The 17,708-nt window shown below is 50.1% G+C and overlaps 1 protein-coding gene across 1 annotated transcript in view; it reads right to left on the reverse strand.

Moving 5' to 3' along the window:
• The window catches only part of PKP2 (plakophilin 2), a 107,023-nt gene extending 96,512 nt beyond the window's left edge, over positions 1 to 10,511 (reverse strand). The window contains exon 1 of the mRNA XM_029047219.2: positions 10,232 to 10,511. Within this exon, the coding sequence (XP_028903052.1) occupies positions 10,232 to 10,511 (280 nt within the window). The remainder of the gene's footprint in view (positions 1 to 10,231) is intronic.
• Positions 10,512 to 17,708: the final 7,197 nt, after the last annotated feature.

Here is a 17,708-nt window from a genome sequence, read left to right on the forward strand (position 1 = left end):
TCATTTAGTGCATAGTATGTGTCAAGCCCTGCAATAAGCGCTGGGGTAGATACAAGATAATCGGGTCCTACATGGGGCTCGGGAGAACAGGAATCGAAGCCCCATTTTGCAGATGAGGGAGCTGAGGCCGAGAAAACAATAATAATGATATTTGTTAAGCGCTCACGACGTGCCAGGCACTTTACTAAGTCCTGGGGTGGATACAAGCAAATCAAGTTGGAAACATTCCCTGTCCCATATGGGGCTCTCAGCCTCGATGCCCATTTTACAGATAACCGAGGCACCGGGAAGGGAAGAGGCGAAGTGACTTTCCCCAACATCATACAGCGGGTATGTGCGGAGCCGGGATTAGTAGCCAGGTTCCCCGGATGCCCAGGTCCACGCCCTTTCTACCAGGCCACCCTGCTTTCCCAAACCCCCAAACCAAACTATAGTACACTTTGCAGCTTGATTCTTCGATTTTTTCAGAGACTTTGGAAGCATATCTAGAATCAGAGCACATTCTACTGTAGTCCATCAACCCCCAGATAGGTAGCAATTCTATTTCCCTGTGCCACCTACTAATCTAAAAATACTCTGAAACATTCTCAGCTCTTTGTTTAGGTGGGGTTTACAGGTGGAACAACTATTTGCAATTTTCATCAAGGAAGATACTTTCAAAAGCATACGGCCTATAAATAATCCAGTCAGGCCAGTGAATGAGCTAAAAATAAGATTATTCAACATTTCTTGCCTCGGGTTTACTTCCCTCACAAAGCATTTCTGCTATCTAAACAGAACAACGCCCAACAGGACCCTTGCATTCTTCCAATTTTGAATGTGCTTCCATCTGGGTGGCCTCGGCAGCTCCATTCAGTCTGAAGGGAGGTCTCGCCTTAAATCGGGATGGGGCCTGAGGAATGCAGAATTCTCAGCCCTTTTACTGCAGACTCATCTCCCTTATCTGATGGTTAGCTACCAGTGAGGTGTGTTGGAACGGATGTCTGTTGAGTAGCTTGGGAAAGAGTGTCAGATTCTCACATCTGAGTCACCACGGCATTAACTCCTCCCTCAGAAATTTCGACCCCCCCCTCAGGGTGGCACCTGGAGAGTCTCCAGTAGTCTACCAGTCTCGGCCACGGAAGGGAGAGTCCAGCGGAGGCAGACCCATTCCATTCCTAGCTAGAGCAGTGGCTAGCGAGTGGAAGGCACCTGCTACAAGTCAAAACATACCCGTGAACGGGAGAGTCGCGGGCGGAGGCTCAAGTTGACCGTGCGGAAGGCGGCAATGGTCAACCACTTCTAGATTTTTCCCAAGAAAACTCTGGATCCACTACCAGAACGATGGCAGATGGAGAGTGGGGCGTTCTGGGAGAGATGTGTCTGCGGTGACGCTATGGGTTGGAAACGACTCAATGGCATAAGACAAGACAGACGTATCGTGCTCAGGAAAATGAGTCTGGGACACTACTCTACTCCCCAAATCACCAGCCCCGCCTTCAGGCCCCGGCTTCCATCTTCTGCCACAACTGTCTTTGCAGTTTCCCCCCCAAAATGGCTTCATTCCTTGGCCTCCGTTTGAACAATGCTGAAGTAGCCTCTATTCACTGACTTCTGGTTCTACCCTTATCTTGATTTTTGCCTTTCATGGCCCATTAGGGAAGGGATTCCACTAGATTATAAACACCTAGGGGGTAGGAATCTTCTCTGCCAACGCTCCTAAACACACAGACCACAGTACTCTCTTCCAAAGAGGTGCCCAATAAATGCAGGTGACTGAGATCTGACTGGAAGTAAGGAAAGTCTAGCTACTGCAGAAGCTTGGGTAGAGAGAAGGGTTCGAGGAAGGTAGGAGGGAGAGAATTCCACCACTATGTTACCAGAGTAACAGCACTGGGAGATTGTTCTGTGTTTTACAAGACGTGCACAATGCGCGGGTGTCCTCCCACTCGGGTAGCCCGAGAGGGTGTAAGAAATATGAAAATCCATATTTTCCAGCAGTTAGGAAGTGCATTTTTCCTCCTGGTAATCCTGGCATTAAGTCATCTTCTCTCAGAGTTACTTAGGGAAAGGAAGCAAAATGTCACCAGAAATTCAGGCTCATTTTCCAAAGCTGTTTTCCGCTCTCCTCCCCACTCCTAAGGGATTTTATATGAATGATTTACAATTAAAATCACTTATCTGTAGTTTAGTGTCAGTGATGTTCTGGGAAGCATTTGAAAGAAGAACTTTAACCTTTTAAGTCCTTTGCTGGGTAACCACTGACATATCTCTGACATTTCTCTCTTCCTCTGGCTTCAGGAGCTTATCATCTGTATGGAAATGATTGGCATGCCAAACATGCAAAACTCCTCAGACATTTGAATTTGTTTAGATCAGAACAACCAGACCCCTATGGCAGAGTTAAAGAGGAAAGAGGGATCTGGACAGCTTTCCTTCACAGAATGCGGCTGTTGACACCGAGCTGAGCCCAACCTGCCTCGGTCTCAAAATTTCTGACTTTGCTTCAGCCTGTGGAGCAAAATACTCCCCACAGTGCCATCAATTCGGCACTTGGGCATGTTTTTACCTTTCCAAAGTGTTTTATCAACTTTCGCTAAAAACTTCCATTGTGAGAAGACTTGAGTTTCAATACGTCAGGGCGATCTCTGAAAGCTCATTTCCTTTTCGAAGCTCAAAAGTCTGGAACCGGGACAGAGCGGGTATTAAATCCTGAGCTGTCCTTATCTACAGTCTGCCTCAGCCCAGAGCCCGATGCCTTGGCTAAAGAGCTGTGTTTGTAATCAAAGCATTTTGACTCCTTTGTTCTTTAGCTGGAAGACACATTCCCGGGCAGGGGCTGAAACATTCCTGAGTCTAAGGCGAAGTAACTCCGGGGAAGTATCAGATAGGTGAAGCTTCAGAATGGAAAGTTGAAAGCAAACAAAAAGGAAGAGCTTCATTCCACAGCGGGTGTTGAGTTTATGGAAATAATCACCACACAAAGTTATGCAACAGAAAATATTAAGTTCAAGGGGCATTTGGATAGATATGTGGAGATGGGTCCCTATCAGATTATCGCCAGGACTATAAAAGGATGGAGAGGGCAAGTTGGATACATTCGACAGTCCGTCCTTAAACACCGGGATAAATATCGAAGAGAGCAGCCACCTGACAATTCTTCCCAAGGGCCTTTGGCCCATTGTTAAACCTACGACACTAAGCTGGAGAGATCACTGTTTTACTCCACTAAGGGCATTTCTTATAGTGATGGTATTTGTTAAGCACTTACTATGTGCAAAGCACTGTTCTAAGCGCTGGGGTAGAGGCGAAGTAATCAGGTTGTCCCTCTTGGGGCTCACAGTCTTAATCCCCATTTTACAGATGAGGTAACTGAGGCACAGAGCAGTGAAGTGACTGGCCCAAAGTCACACAGCTGACAAGTGGCGGAGTCGGGATTAGAACCCACGACCTTCCAAGCCCGGGCTCTTTCCACTGAGCCATGCTGCTTCATAAGGACATTTCTTATGTCCTTAGAGTTGTGCCTGCCTCACTTTCCCCTGTCCCATTCAAAGGCAACGAATTGGTTACGTTCTCTTGCACGCTGTGTTGATAGAAATATCTTCTCAGGCCCACTCCAAAATTCCCTTCTGCATATTCCCTGAGGTTCTGGAAGTTCAGGTCTGGCCTGGGGCTAGGGCAGGAACTGGGTTCAATCAATCAATGGTATTTATTAAGTGCTTACTGTGTGTAGAGAACTGTACTGAGCACTTGGGAGAGAAGAATAGCACAGATTTGGCAGACCCAATCCCTGCCCAAAGGAGCTTCCAGTCTAGAGGGGGAGACAGAAGTTAACATAAATGACAGACGCGTACTTACATGCTGTGGAACTGAGAGTGGGGTGAATATCAAGTCTTCCCACTGTCTCCCACAGCGCCCAGACCTCCAGAGTTGCTACCAAGCTTAAGGGGACCAAGCTTAAGTTTCAGGAAGGACACAGACTTGTTTGGGGGGAGGGGGGAAACATGATTGAGGTTTGTCAAAATCATGAAGGGTGTGGACCAGGTAAACACAGAATTGCTGTTCACCACATCTCACATCCCCCAGTCGAGGAGGCAACTATTTGTTTTTATGGTGACTGTTAAGCGCTTACTATGTGCCAGGCACTGTACTAAGCGCTGGGATAGATAAAAACTAATCAGGTTGGACCCAGTCCATGTCTCACATGGGGTTCACTGTCTTGATCCCTATCTTACAGATGAGCTGAGGAACAGAGAAGTGAAGTGACTTGCCCAAGGTCACACAGCAGACAAGTGGCAGAGTCGGGATTAGAACCCATATCTTCTGACTCCTGGGTCAGTGCTCTTTCCACTGGGTCACACTGCTTCCCAACCTATTGAGGCTTTAAGAGGGTAAGTGTTTTTTTTTAAAAAAAAAAATAAGCAAACTCCTTCACATAGGCTGAAAGTGCATGAAATTCATTACTACAAGGTGTACGGGTTAAAAATATCTGTAGGTTCAAGATGAACTTGGATCACCTCATGGAAAAGAAATCCATAAAGGGTTACTAGATGGAAAGTAACATTACAGATGTTAGATTTATGTGTGTTTATACAAACACACATACATAAATATGTCTATGTATGCATATAGACCATGAGGAAGGATGTCACCATGAAAATCATTTTTCAAACTTCCCATTGGAGATAGAATGCTTGACTGACTCAATCAATGACATCTGACAGCCTTCTGTGTGCAAAAAACTGTACTAAGAGCTTGAGAGTTGTCTCTACTGCTGTACTGTACTTTCCAAGCGCTTAGTACAGTGCTCTGCACACAGTAAAGGCTCAATAAATATGATTGATTGAATGAATGAATGAATGAATGAATGAATGAATCTGTACTAAGAGCTTGGGAGAGTACAATGCAAGAGAGTTGAGAGATTTCATCTCTGCCCTCAAAAACTTGCAAACCTAGTGCGGGGAGGCAGACATTAAAATTACAGGTAGAGGAAGCACCAGGGTATATCTACATGTACCTAAGTGCTTTGGGGCTGAGGTAAGAGTCGAAGTACTTACAGATACACACCCAAGTGCACAGGCAATGCAGAAGGAAGGAAGAAAAGGGTGGGAATCAGGTTGTAGTCAAGGAAGGCTTCTTGGAGGAGAAGTTATCTTAACAGGTCCCTGAAGATGGGGAAAGAGAGGGTCCGTCGGATATGAAAGGGGAGGGGGCTCCAGGCCAGGCTGGTGGGAAGATGTGAGCCACGGGCTGATGGTGAGGAAGGGGAGACGGAGGTACAGTGAGAAGGTTGGTGTTGAAGGAGTTCAAGTTAGACACTCCCTAACTGTGGGGGTTTCTCGAGGTTCAGTTTTGGGTCCCCTTTTATTCTCCATTTACACCCACTCCCTTGGAGAACTCAATCTCTCCCATGGCTTCGACTACCACTTCTACGCAGATGAATCCCCAATCTACATCTCCAGCCCTGATCTCTCTCTCTCTCTCTCTCCGTCTCTGCAATCTCGCATCTCCTCCTACCTTCAAGATATCTCTTCTTGGATGTCCCACGGTCTCCTCAAACGCTATATGTCGAAAACAGAACTGTTTATCTTCCCACCCAAATCCTGTCCTTCCCCGGATTTTCCCATCACCGTAGATGGCACCACCATCCTTCCTGTCTCACGATTCCAAAACCCGGGGCAAAATCCTTGACTCCTCTCTCTCATTCGATCCTCGTATTCACCCATCATTAAATCGTGTTGGTTCGACCTTCACAACATCGCTTAAAGTCTGCCCTTTCCTCTCCATCCAAACTGCTGCCACATCAATCCAAGCACTTCTCTTATTCGATCGTATTTATTAAGTGCTTATTGTGTGCAGAGCCCTGTATTAAGCGTTTGGGAACGTACACTACAAGAATAAAGAGTGGCAATCCCTGCCCACAACGACCTCACAGTCCACACTGATTACCGTATCGGGCTCCTTGCTGATCTCCCTGCCTCCTGTCTCTCCCCACATCAGTCGACACTTTACTCTGCTGCCTGGTTCACGTTTCTACAAAAATGTTCAGCGCAAGTTTCCCCACTCCTCAAGAACCTCCAGGGGTTACCCATTCACCTCCACATCAACCAGAAACTCCTTACCACTGGCTTTAAAGCGCTTAGTAGTGGCTTTGCCCCCGCCTACCTCACCTACTACAACCTAGCCCACACATTCCTCTAACGCTAATTTTCTCACTGTACCTTGATCTCATCTATCTCGCTGCCGACCTCTCGCCCACGTCCTGCTTCTGCCCTAGAATTCCCTCCCTCTTCAGAACAGTCGCTGGCACACAGTAAGCACTTAACAAACAGCAAAATTATTATATCCGACAATTCTCACCCTTCCTTCAAAAGCCGCATCTGAAGGCCCATCGCCTCCAAGAGGCCTTTCCTAAGCCCTCCTTTCTTCTTCTTCCACTCCCTTCTGCATCGCCTTGACTCGCTCCCTTTATTCACTCCCCTTTCAGCCCCACAACATTTATGTCCAAAACTGTCATTTCCTTTATTTATCTTAAGGTCTGTCTCCCCCTCTAGACTGTAAGTTCATTATGGGTAGGAAACGTGTCTGTTATACTGTTATATCGTACTCTCCCAAGCGCTAAGTATTCATTCATTCAATGCTATTTACTGAGCGCTTACTATGTGCACAGCACTGTACCAAGCGCTTGGAATGTACAATTAGACAACAGATAGAGACAATCCCTGCCCACTGATGGGCTCACAGGCTAATCTGGGGAGACAGACGGCAGAGCAAAAGAGAACGAAATAAAAACAACATTATCACGATAAATAGAATCAAGTACAGTAAGTACAGTGCTCTGCACACAATAAGCACTCGATAAATAGGATCCACGGACTGACTGAGGTAAAATAGGAAGGGGGAGAGCTACTGGTATAATTTAATCACGTTAATTTTTTTGCTTGCCTTATATAGGCCCCCTCTAGTTTGGCCTGGGCCCCCAGGGTTTTCCCGAAAACGCTCTAGTGGGAACCTGAATTCCCAAGGTAAGAGATAGGACCGATTCACTTTTCCCAAGCCCTTCAGACCTGTGATAGCCTGGGATCGGTCTGACCCTTGAACTCTTATAGTTGGGCAAGAATTGAGTGGGACTCGGGAATGGCTGGCATGGTGTGAACTGCCTTTTACCTTGTTGCGTAATTACTCTCCCCAGATCTGTGCAGGGTTGGGGGAGAGGATGCAGTTGGAATCTGAGTGCTCCCTTCGGACTGGTGAAAGTTCTCAAAGTGGCAAGGAAACAGAAACAATGGGAGCTTTGGACAGGTTTTAACTCGGCTCTCAGAGGCCACCAGGAATCCAGAGCTCGGGGGGACCTCGAGTTCTCTTGTCCCGTCTCCTACTTCCCTGGGGTATTTATTTGGAATAACCCAAATTATTATAATAATGTTGGTATTTGTTAAGCGCTTACTATGTGCAGAGCACCGTTCTAAGCGCTAGGGGAGATACAGGGTAATCAGGTTGTCTCATGTGAGGCTCAGTCTTGATCCCCATTTTACAGATGAGGTAATTTAGGCACAGAGAAGTTAAGTGACTTGCCCACAGTCACACAGCTGACAAGTGGCAGGAGGAAAATACGCAGTCTTTACTGAGCATCTGGTTGCATGAATAAAAGCATAAACATATTTGAATTCTCCACTTTGGAATCAGTATTCAATTTTCTTCACCTACTGAGCCCTCTTTAGATTTGCAATTACTGGAGTCGGCTAAACTAAATTCACACTGCCAAAATCCCTGTCTGATTTTTAGATGATGGGTGTGAATTCCATTTATATTTAGCCTTATTCTTTTCAGTGCCTAAAAGAGTTCTGGAAGGGCCAGAAGGGGGTTAATATGCCTCCCTTGCCCATCTGATTTACGGACAGGGAGTGCCTTTAGGGATAGAGAGAATTCAGATCATGGCACATTTTCTCACTTTTTTTTTTTTTTTTGGTTTAGTTCACTGGATGCTTTTCGTTTTAATTTATGGACTCTCCTATCAGCATTTTTCTCTGATTCAGTTTTTGCGGAGTTTGCCTCTCTACTGACTTCACTCCAGGCCTTCGGAAGCTAAAGACCACTTGGTCTGGAGGGCTTTTTTAGGGGGAGGGGAGCAGAGGGTGGAGGCAGGTTATTTCAGCACGCAGGGCTGGGGGTGGGGGGTGGGATAGGGGTGTGTGGCAGGGGAGGGCATTATTCCTTCTGGCCACCAACCTCCACCCCCCAGGGATTCACAACCAGCCGCCACCCCGTATTCCATCCCAAGTAACCAAGGCACTTTGGGCACCATTTCACTCATTCAATCGTATTTACTGAGAGCTTACTGTGTGCAATGCACTAAACTAAGCACTCGAGAGAGGACAATCCAACAGCAGACACAGTCCCTGCCCACAACAATTTCTGAGAGCCACGGCATTTCTAGGGGTCGGGAGGCCTGGGGAGTTAATAAGCAGCACAGTGAGAAGCAGCATTGCCCAGTGGAAAGAGCAAAGGGCTGGAAAGCAGGGGACCTGGGTTCTAATCCCGGCTTCACCCCTTCCCTTCTGTGCGACCGGGGACACCTCGTCTGTCAAATGGGGATGAAGCCTGTGAACCCCCTGTAGGACAGGGACTGGGGCCAACCCGACGACCTTGCAACTACCCCGGAGCTCAGAACAGTGCTCGGTGCATAGTGAGCGCTTAATACGACAATTACTCCTTAACCTCTCTGCGCCTCAGTTGCCCCATCGGTAAAACAGACATTCAAAACCTGTTCCCTCTCCCCGGCTTCGACTGGGTGCCCCGTGCCCAACTTGCTGATGTTGAGTCCACCCCAATATCGGGCACACAATACCTGCTTAATAAATATTATTACTGTTATTATTACTACGTGGGGAGGTTCTGAGACCCGAGCTGGTCAGTTGCCCCTCAGACTGCCTAAAAGGCAGAGGTGGTGAGCGCAGTCCCGTTCTATTCTCGGCTCCACCCCTGGTCAGCTGCGTGACCTTGGGCAAGTCACTTCACTTCTCTGGGCTCCTGTTCCCCCATCTGGGAAACGGACATTAAGATCGTGAGCCCCACGTAGGGCAGGGACTGTGCATTCCCCCATCTGCAAAATAGGCGTTAAGACTGTGAACCCCATCTAGGACAAGGACTGTGCGTTCCCCTGCAACGCTCAGTCCAGTGCCTGGCACACACTTGACAAATACTACTGTTACCATTCCTGAGCTTGAGAGCCAAGCGGGCACCTGGCGTTTTCCCGAACTGGTAGGGAGGCCGGAGGAAAAAAGTTACCGAAGGCAGTGGATGATAACAGGTGAGCTCGTTGTGGGTAGGGATTGTCCCTCTTTATTGCTGATTTGTACTTCCCCAAGCACTTAGTACAGTGCTCGGCACACAGTAAGCGCTCAATAAACATGACAAAGAATAACAGGTGGGCAGCAACAGGTGCTGAGACAAAAGGCGGCAAGGAGTCGACGGCTGGGGAGGGGAAGGGAGGGGACGGGAGGGGAAGGGAGGGGGAGGGAGAAGGGGAAGGGAGGGGGAGGGAGAAGGGGAAGGGAGGGGGAGGGAGAAGGGGAAGGGAGGGGGAGGGAGAAGGGGAAGGGAGAGAAAGGGGGGAGAGGAAAAAGAGAAGAAGAGGGAGAAGAGAGGAAAGGAAGGGAGAGGAAGAAGAGAAGAAGAGAAAGGGAGAAGAGAGGAAGGGAAAGGGAGCAGGGAGAAAGGAGAGGAAGAAGAGGAAAGAGGAAGAGAGGCAGGGAGAGGAAGGAGAGAGGGAGAGGAGGAAGGGAGAATAAGGAGAGGAAGGGAGAAGAAAGAGAGTTAGAGAAGGGGGGGAAGGAAGAGGAAGAGAGGGGAAGGAAAGAGGAAGGGAGAGGGAGGGAGAAGAAGAGAGGAAGGGAGAAGAGAGAGGAAGGGACAAGGGAGAGGGGAAAGGAAGGTAGAGGAAGTGAGAGAGAGGAAGGGAGAAGGAGAGAGAGGAAGGGAGAAGCGAAAGGGAAGGGGGAGAAGGGAGAGGAAAGGAGAGGAAGGGAGAAGAAGGAAGAGAGAGGAAGGGAGCAGGGAGAGACGGGGAGAAGAAGGAAGGGAGAAGAAGGAAGGGAGAGGAAGGAAGGGAGAGGAAGGGAGCAGGGAGAGGAAGGGAGAGGACGGGAGCAGGGAGGGGAAGGAAGGGAGAGGACGGGAGCAGGGAGGGGAAGGAAGAAGAAGGAAGGGAGAGGGGGGTGCGGGGGCGGTTGGGGCCGGTGCGGTTCCTGACCGTGGTTGGCGTGGCTGCGGCCCCTCCTGGCCAGGGTGAGCTGGACCTGCTCCTGGACGCGGAGGGTCTTGGCTCGGTGGTCGCCGCCGGGTCCCGGGCCGGGTCCCGGGCCGGGTGCGGGTCCGGGTGGGCGTCCTCGGCCGGCCTGGCGGAGGCGCGCGTCGGAGGGCAGGGCGAGGCTGGAGCTGTCCAGCTGGCCCAGGATCTGCTGGCCCAGCACCGTCCGGATGTAGCCCCCCACCCCGACCCCCACCCCGACCCCCACCCCGCAGTCGGACATGGCTCCGGGGGCCCCGCACCGCTCCGGCCCGGCCCGGCCCCACCCCGGGGCAGCTCCCCCGAACACCAAACACCCGACCGACAGACACACAGAGACAGAGACAGAGAGGGAGGCGGTGCGGGCAGCGGGGCCGGGGGCCCGGGGCCCGGGGCGGGGCCCTAGGTGCGGGGCCCTAGGTGCGGGGCCCTAGGTGCGGACAGGTGCGCGCGCACACACGCTCTGCACACACAAACGCACACTCTGCACACACTCTGCGCACACACACACACACACACACAGACACCTGCCCGCCGATCCCGCCCCTTTTTTCCTCCCCTTTCCTTTTCCTCCACTCCCTTCTCTCCTCTCCCACGTCTTTTTCCTCCCCTCTCCACCCCTTTTTTCTCCCCTCCCCACCCCTTTTTTCTCTCCTCCCCTTTCCTCCCCCACTCCTTTCTCCTCCCCTTTCTTTCTCCCCTCCCCTTTCCTCCCCCACCCTTTTTCCTCCCCTCTCCTCCCCCACCCCTTTTCCCTCCCCTCTTCTCCCCTTTCCCTTTTTCTCCCCTCCCCTTTCCTCCCCCACCCTTTTTTCTCCCCTCCCCTCTTCTCCCCCACCCCTCTTCCTCCCCTCTTTCCCCTTTTCTCCCCCCTCCCCTGTTTTCTCCCCTCCCCTTTCCTCCCCTTCCCCCTCCTCCCCTGTTTTCTGCCTTCCCCCTTCTCTTCTCCCTCTCCCCTTCCCTTTTCTCCCCCTCCCCTGTTTCTCTCCTCCCCTTTCCTCCCCGACCCCTTTTTCCTCCCCTCCTCTCCCCTCCCCCTTCTCTTCTCCCTTTCCTCCCGTCCCCTTCCCTCTTCTCCCTTCCCCTTTCCCCTTTCCTTCCCTCCCTCCGCCTCCCCCCCCCCCCCCCGGTGTGTGTGTGTGTGTTGGGGGGTGGGATGTGGGGGGTGGGGGATGGGGTGTTTGCCATCTGTCCACTGTGCCCGGGGCCCCCGGCGGGGGGGGGCATGGGGATGGGGGGGTATTCATTCACTCATTCATTCAATAGTATCTATTGAGCGCTTACTATGTGCAGGGCACTGTACTAAGCGCTTGGAATGGACAATGGGGATATGGGGGAAATGGGATGGGGATGGAGGGGGGATGGAGGGGGGGATATAGGGTGGGGATGGGGATTGGGGGGGAATATAGGGTGGGGATGGAGAGGGGGATATGGGGGGATGGGGATTGGAGGGGACATAGGGTGGGGATGGAGGGGAGATATGGGGGGGATGGGGATTGGGGGGGATATAGGGTGGGGATGGAGGGGGGGATATGGGGGGATGGGGATTGGGGAGATATAGGGTGGGGATGGAGGGTGGGGATGGGGGGATGGGGATTGGGGGAGATATAGGATGGGGTTGGGGATTGGGGGGATATAGGGTGGGGATGGGGATGGAGGGGAGATATAAGGTGGGGGGGATATGGAGGGATGGGGATGGACGGGGGGATATAGGGTGAGGATGGGGGGGGATATGGGGGATGGAGGGGGGGGATATAGGGTGGAGATGGGGGCGGATGGGAGGGGTCCCTGCAGAAGCGGGTTTTGTAGTTGGGGGCGCCGATGCCCGCAGCCCCCAACGTAGGGTCCACGTCCTCGCCGCCTTTGCCCCGGCCACCACCCCCGCGCAGCGTCCCGCACAGTGTGTCCCCGCGCAGGGTGTCCCCCCTCGCCCCGCAGGGTTGCCCCCAGCCCCGCCCACGCCCAGCCTCCGCAGCCACAACACCCAGAACTGCAGGAAAAACCCACAACAACAACAACAACAACAAACAAACCCACCCTGCTTAGACACGCCAAGTCGTGTCCCCGGCCCGTCTCTGTCGCCCAAGTGTCCTCTACCAAGCGCTTAGCACAGTGCTTAGCGCTGCTCCCACTGAAAGCAGCGTGGCTCCGTGGAAAGAGCCCGGGCTTGGGAGTCAGAGGTCGTGGGTTCGAATCGCCGCTCTGCCACTTGTCAGCTGGGTGACGGTGGGCAAGTCACAACTTCTCTGGGCCTCGGTTCCTTCGTCTGCAAAATGGGGAGGAAGACTGGGAGCCTCACGAGGGGCAACCTGATGACCCTGTATCTCCCCCAGCGCTTAGAACAGTGCTCCGCACAGAGTAAGCGCTTAACAGATACTAACATTCTTCTTGTTATTACCATTATTATTATTAAAAGCTCCCAAAACCCGGTTGAAGGTCAGTCCCCCACTGAGCCCCTCGGAGCTGATATAATAATAATAATGATGATGATGGTATTGGCTAAGCACTTACCCTGTGCGAAGCATTGTTCCCCTTGGCCTGCCCGCTCCCGGAAAGTCACCCTGCCCGGAGGATGCCGCTTGGCGCCCTGAAAAATGGCCAGAAATGGACAGTTCCCTCCAATCCCATCATCATCATCATCGGGAATTATTAACTTTTTCTTTCTTTTCCTTACCAAAAAAGCATCCCCATTTAGCCTTACAATCCTGAGATGAAAGGCTTTAAACCCTTCCACCTCAATCATGAATTTGGGCTTGACTTCTCCTTTTTAATCTTTTTTAGTCTTTGGAGAAGCGGCGTGGCCTAGGGACTAGAGCCCGGGCCTGGCAGTCAGAAGGACCTGGGTTCTAATTCCGGCTCCGCCACTTGTCTGCTGTGTGACTTTGGACGAGTCACTTTACTTCTCTGGGCCTCAGTTACCTCATCCGTAAAAATGGGGATTAAGACTGCGAGCCCCACGTGGGACAAACCCGATAACCTTGTATCTATCCCAGTGCTCAGAACAGTGCCTGGCACACAGTAAATGCTTAACAAATACCATTATTATTATTATCATTATTATTATTATTCTCTGGGCCTCAGTTACCTCATCTGTAAAAATGGGGGTTAAGACTGTGAGCCCCACGTGGGACAACCTCATTACCTTGTATCTACCCCTGTGCTTAGAACAGTGATTGGCACATAGTAAGCACTTAAATCACATTATTATTATTATTCTCTGTGCCTCAATTACCTCATCTGTAAAATAGGGATTAAGACTGTGAGCCCCACATGAGACAACATCACTACCTTGTATCTACTCCAGTGCTTAGAACAGTGCTTGCCACATAGTAAGTGCTTAATAAATACCATTATTATCCAACACTTAGAACAGTGCTTCACACACAGAGAAGCAGCGTGGCTCAGTGGAAAGAGCACGGGCTTTGGAGTCAGAGGTCATGGGTTTGAATCCCGGCTCTGCCACTTGTCAGCTGTGGGACTGTGGGCAAGTCACTTCACTTCTCTGTGCCTCAGTTATCTCATCTGTAAAATGGGGATTAAGACTGTGAGCCCCACGTGGGACAACCTGATTCCCCTGTGTCTACCCCAGTTCTTAGAACAGTGCTCGGCACATAGTAAGCGCTTAACAAATACCAACATTATTATTATTATTACATAGTAAGCACTTAACAAATACCATCATTATTATTATTATTATTTTGTTTTTCACCCCGAGAGCAGGGGGAATGACTGTGGAGCATTGCCAAACTTCGTTCTCCATCAATCTGTCATATTTATTGGCAGATTAAACGAGTGCAGGACATAATCTTTTATTTTGGAGGTGAGGGAGGAGCGGACAGATTGTGGAGCAATTCCAAATTACATTCGGGATCACTCGTTCAATCGTATTTATCGAGTGCTTACTCTGTGCAGGACAGTGAACTGAGCTCTTGGGAGAGTACGGCGCAACGATATAGCAGACACATTTCCTGCCCTCACGAGGTTATTTGGATATTTGGTTTCCTTTAATAGCTCCTTTGATAGTTCCACATAAAGGCTGCTAGATGACCTGAAGTGATGTTTATATTTGGAAAAGCATGCTTCGATGTCCCTCTTAGGAAAAGAACAAAAACACTCTCACCAAGTGTCAGGTGCAAATAGAGAATCTAAGATAGCAATGTAAAAATTGCACAGATAGATGTAGGAAATAAAACGAGCGTTTTTATAAACAACAGCGGCACGAAACTAACGTCGTGGAGTAAGAACGGTATTGTAGTAAAACCGGTTATCAGTTTGGGGAAGCACTCCGCCACTGGCCTCTTGCCCAGTAATGTTTTTGAGCTGAGCTCTCATTCTGATATACTGCGCACCTTGTCAGTTCTCTTTGTGTTTCAGGGGAAAATCTCATGAGAGGCTTTACTTTCTAAATTATGCGCCATCCCAAATAAAGAGGGTTTATCATATAATCATAATAATGATATAGAGGCAGTATTTTAATCTATACAGTTTAAAGTAGGCCGCTAAACAAAATCAAAAGCGCTACTAATACTTCTGGAATTTGGTTAAGTGCTTACTATATGGCAAGCATTGTTCTGGGCGCTGGGCGTAAAGACAGGCTAATCAGGTCAGATGCAGTCCCTCTCTCACATGAGGCTTAGTCTAAGGAAAAGGGGAAAACGGGTATTGAAACCCCATTTTACAGATGTAGAAACTGAGGGCTAGGGAAGCAGGGAAGCGGCATGAGTTAGGGGCAAGAGCCCGGGCTTGGGAGTCAGAAGGACTTGGATTCTAATTCTGGCTCCGCCACTTGTCTGCTGTGTGACCTTGGGCAAGCCACTTCACTTCTCCGGGCCTCAGTTACCTCATCTGTAAAATGGGGATTAACACTGTGAACCCCATGTGGGACAACCTGATTGCCCTGTATCGACCCCAGTGCTTAGAACAGTGCTTGCCATAGAGTAAGCATTTACCCAATTCCAGAATTACCAGTAGTGCTTTTGATTTTCTGTAGTGGCCCACTTTTGACTGCATAGATTAAAATTCTGCCTCCAAACGATAGACTATATTTGGGATGGCTCATACTTTAGAAAGTAATATTTTAGTAATAATTGCAGTGTTTGTTAAGTGCTTACTATGTGCCAAGCACTGTGATAGATACAAGGTAGTCAGGTCGGACACGGTCCCTGTCCCACGAGGGGCTCACGGTCTTAATCCCTATTTAACAGATGAGGAAACTGAGGCCCGGAAAAGTGAAGTGACTTGTTCCAGGTCAACTCAGCAGACATGTGGTGGAGCTGGGATTAGAACCCACGTCTTTTTGACTCCCAGGCCCGTGATCTACCCAGTAGGCCATGCTGTTTCTCATTTCCGTGACAGAAATGAGAAGCAGTCACATTCCCATATTTTGTCTTGAAACAGTTTTTTTTTAAATTCAAGATTTCCTTTTTTTAACGTGTTTTATAAGCCATTAAATGCTATGAAAAATGGACTCATAAGAGACCTTGAAATGGATGGTAAATGACAGATAATTAAATTTCGAGGCCTCAACCCCCTTTCTGCCCTGCTCCCCCATCTCTTGCCCCTAATCATGCCACGTACTTTACTCAGGATATTGCAACCATCAGGTGTGATCTCCCTAGAATCTCCCTTGCTGCTCTCCAGTCCGTCCCACCCCTTCATGAGGAAAGCTCCCACCTCCTCACAAAATCGGCCCCCTCCACTGGCGCGTCTGACTCCATCATTTTACACCTTCTCAGTGCTCTTGCCCCTTCCCTCTTTTCCCCTCTGACCACCATCTTGAACTGCTCACTCTCCAGTTGCTTTTTCTCCACTGCTTTCAAACATGTTCATGTCTCCCCATCCTAAAAACGATCCGGTCTTGACTCCATGGTTCCCCGCAGTTATCACCCCATCTCCTTCTCACCATTCTCTCTAAACTCCTTGAGCTAGTCATCTACACCCTCGGTCTCCACTTCCTCTCCTCCGATTCACTCCTTGACCCCGCTCCAATCTGGCTCCCGTCCCCTTCGCTCCACAGAAACTGCCCTTTCGAAGGTCACCGATGGTCTCCTTCTTGCCAAATCCAACGGCCTCTACTCCATCCTAATCCTCCTCGACCTCTCAACTGCCCGCAACACTGCCGACCACCCCTTCTCCTGGAAACATTATCCAACCTCGGCTTCGCTGGACACTGTCCTCTCCTGGTTCTCCTCCTGGCTCTCTGGCCGCTCATTCTCAGTCTCTTTTGCGGGCTCCTCCTCTGCTTCCCACCCCCTGACTGTGGGGGCTCCCTCAAGATTCAGTTCTGGGTCCCCTCCTAGTCTCCATCTACACCCACTTCCTTGGAAAACTCATTTGCTCCCGTGACTTCGACTGACATCTTCATGCGGATGCTTCCCAAATCTGCATCTCCAGCCCTGCTTGTTCTCCTCCTCTACAGTCTCACATTTCCTCCTGCCTTCAGGACATCTCTACTTGGATATCCTGTTAACACCTCAGATTTAACATGTCCAAAACAGAACGCCTCATCTTCCCACCCCAACCCTGTCCCGTCACTGTAGACGGCAACGCCATCCTTCCCGTCTCACAAGCCTGTCACCTTGGCGTTATCCTCCGCTCATCTCTCGCGTTCAACCCACACATTCAATCTGTCACTGAATCCTGTCGGCTCAACCTTCAAAACAACTCTAAAATACACCCTCCCTCTCCAACCACACGGCGACCATGTTAATCCAAGCCTTTATCCGATCCCGCCTGGATTACTGTATCGGCCTCCTTGCTGACCTCCCCGCCTCCTCTCTCTCCCCACTCCAGTCCTTATTTCACTCTGCTGCCCGGATCTTTTTTTTACAGAATTGTTCAGTCCGTGTTTCCCTGCTTCTCAAGAACCTCCAGTGGTGGCCCATCTACTTCAACATCAAACGGAAACACCTTACCATCGACTTTAAAACCCTCAATCACCTTTCCTCCTCCTACCTCACCTTGCTGCGACCCGGGCCCCACGCATCGCTCCTCTAATGCTAACCTTCTCGCTGTGTCTCGTTCTCGTCCATCTCCTCGTTGCGTCTATCTCCCCGATGAAGCCCCATCCGTGTCCTGCCTCTTAATAATAATCATGATGGTTTTTGATAAGCGCTTACTATGTGCCTAGCTCAGGGAAAGAGCATGGGCTTTGGAGTCAGAGGTCATGGTTCGAATCCCAGCTCTGCCACTTGTCAGCTGTGTGACTGTGGGCAAGTCACTTAACTTCTCTGTGCCTCAGTTATTTCATCTGTAAAATGGGGATTAAGACTGTGAGCCCCACGCGGGACAACCTGATTCCCCTGTGTCTACCCCAGCGCTTAGAACAGTGCTCTGCACATAGTAAGTGCTTAACAAATACCAACATTATTATTATTACTGTTCTAAGCGCTGGGGTAGATACAAGGTAATCAGGTTGTCCCACGTGGGCCTCATAGTCTTA

The sequence above is a fragment of the Ornithorhynchus anatinus genome, chromosome 2 (assembly GCF_004115215.2).
Source record: "Ornithorhynchus anatinus isolate Pmale09 chromosome 2, mOrnAna1.pri.v4, whole genome shotgun sequence".
In the NCBI taxonomy this organism is placed as follows: Eukaryota; Metazoa; Chordata; class Mammalia; order Monotremata; family Ornithorhynchidae; genus Ornithorhynchus; species Ornithorhynchus anatinus.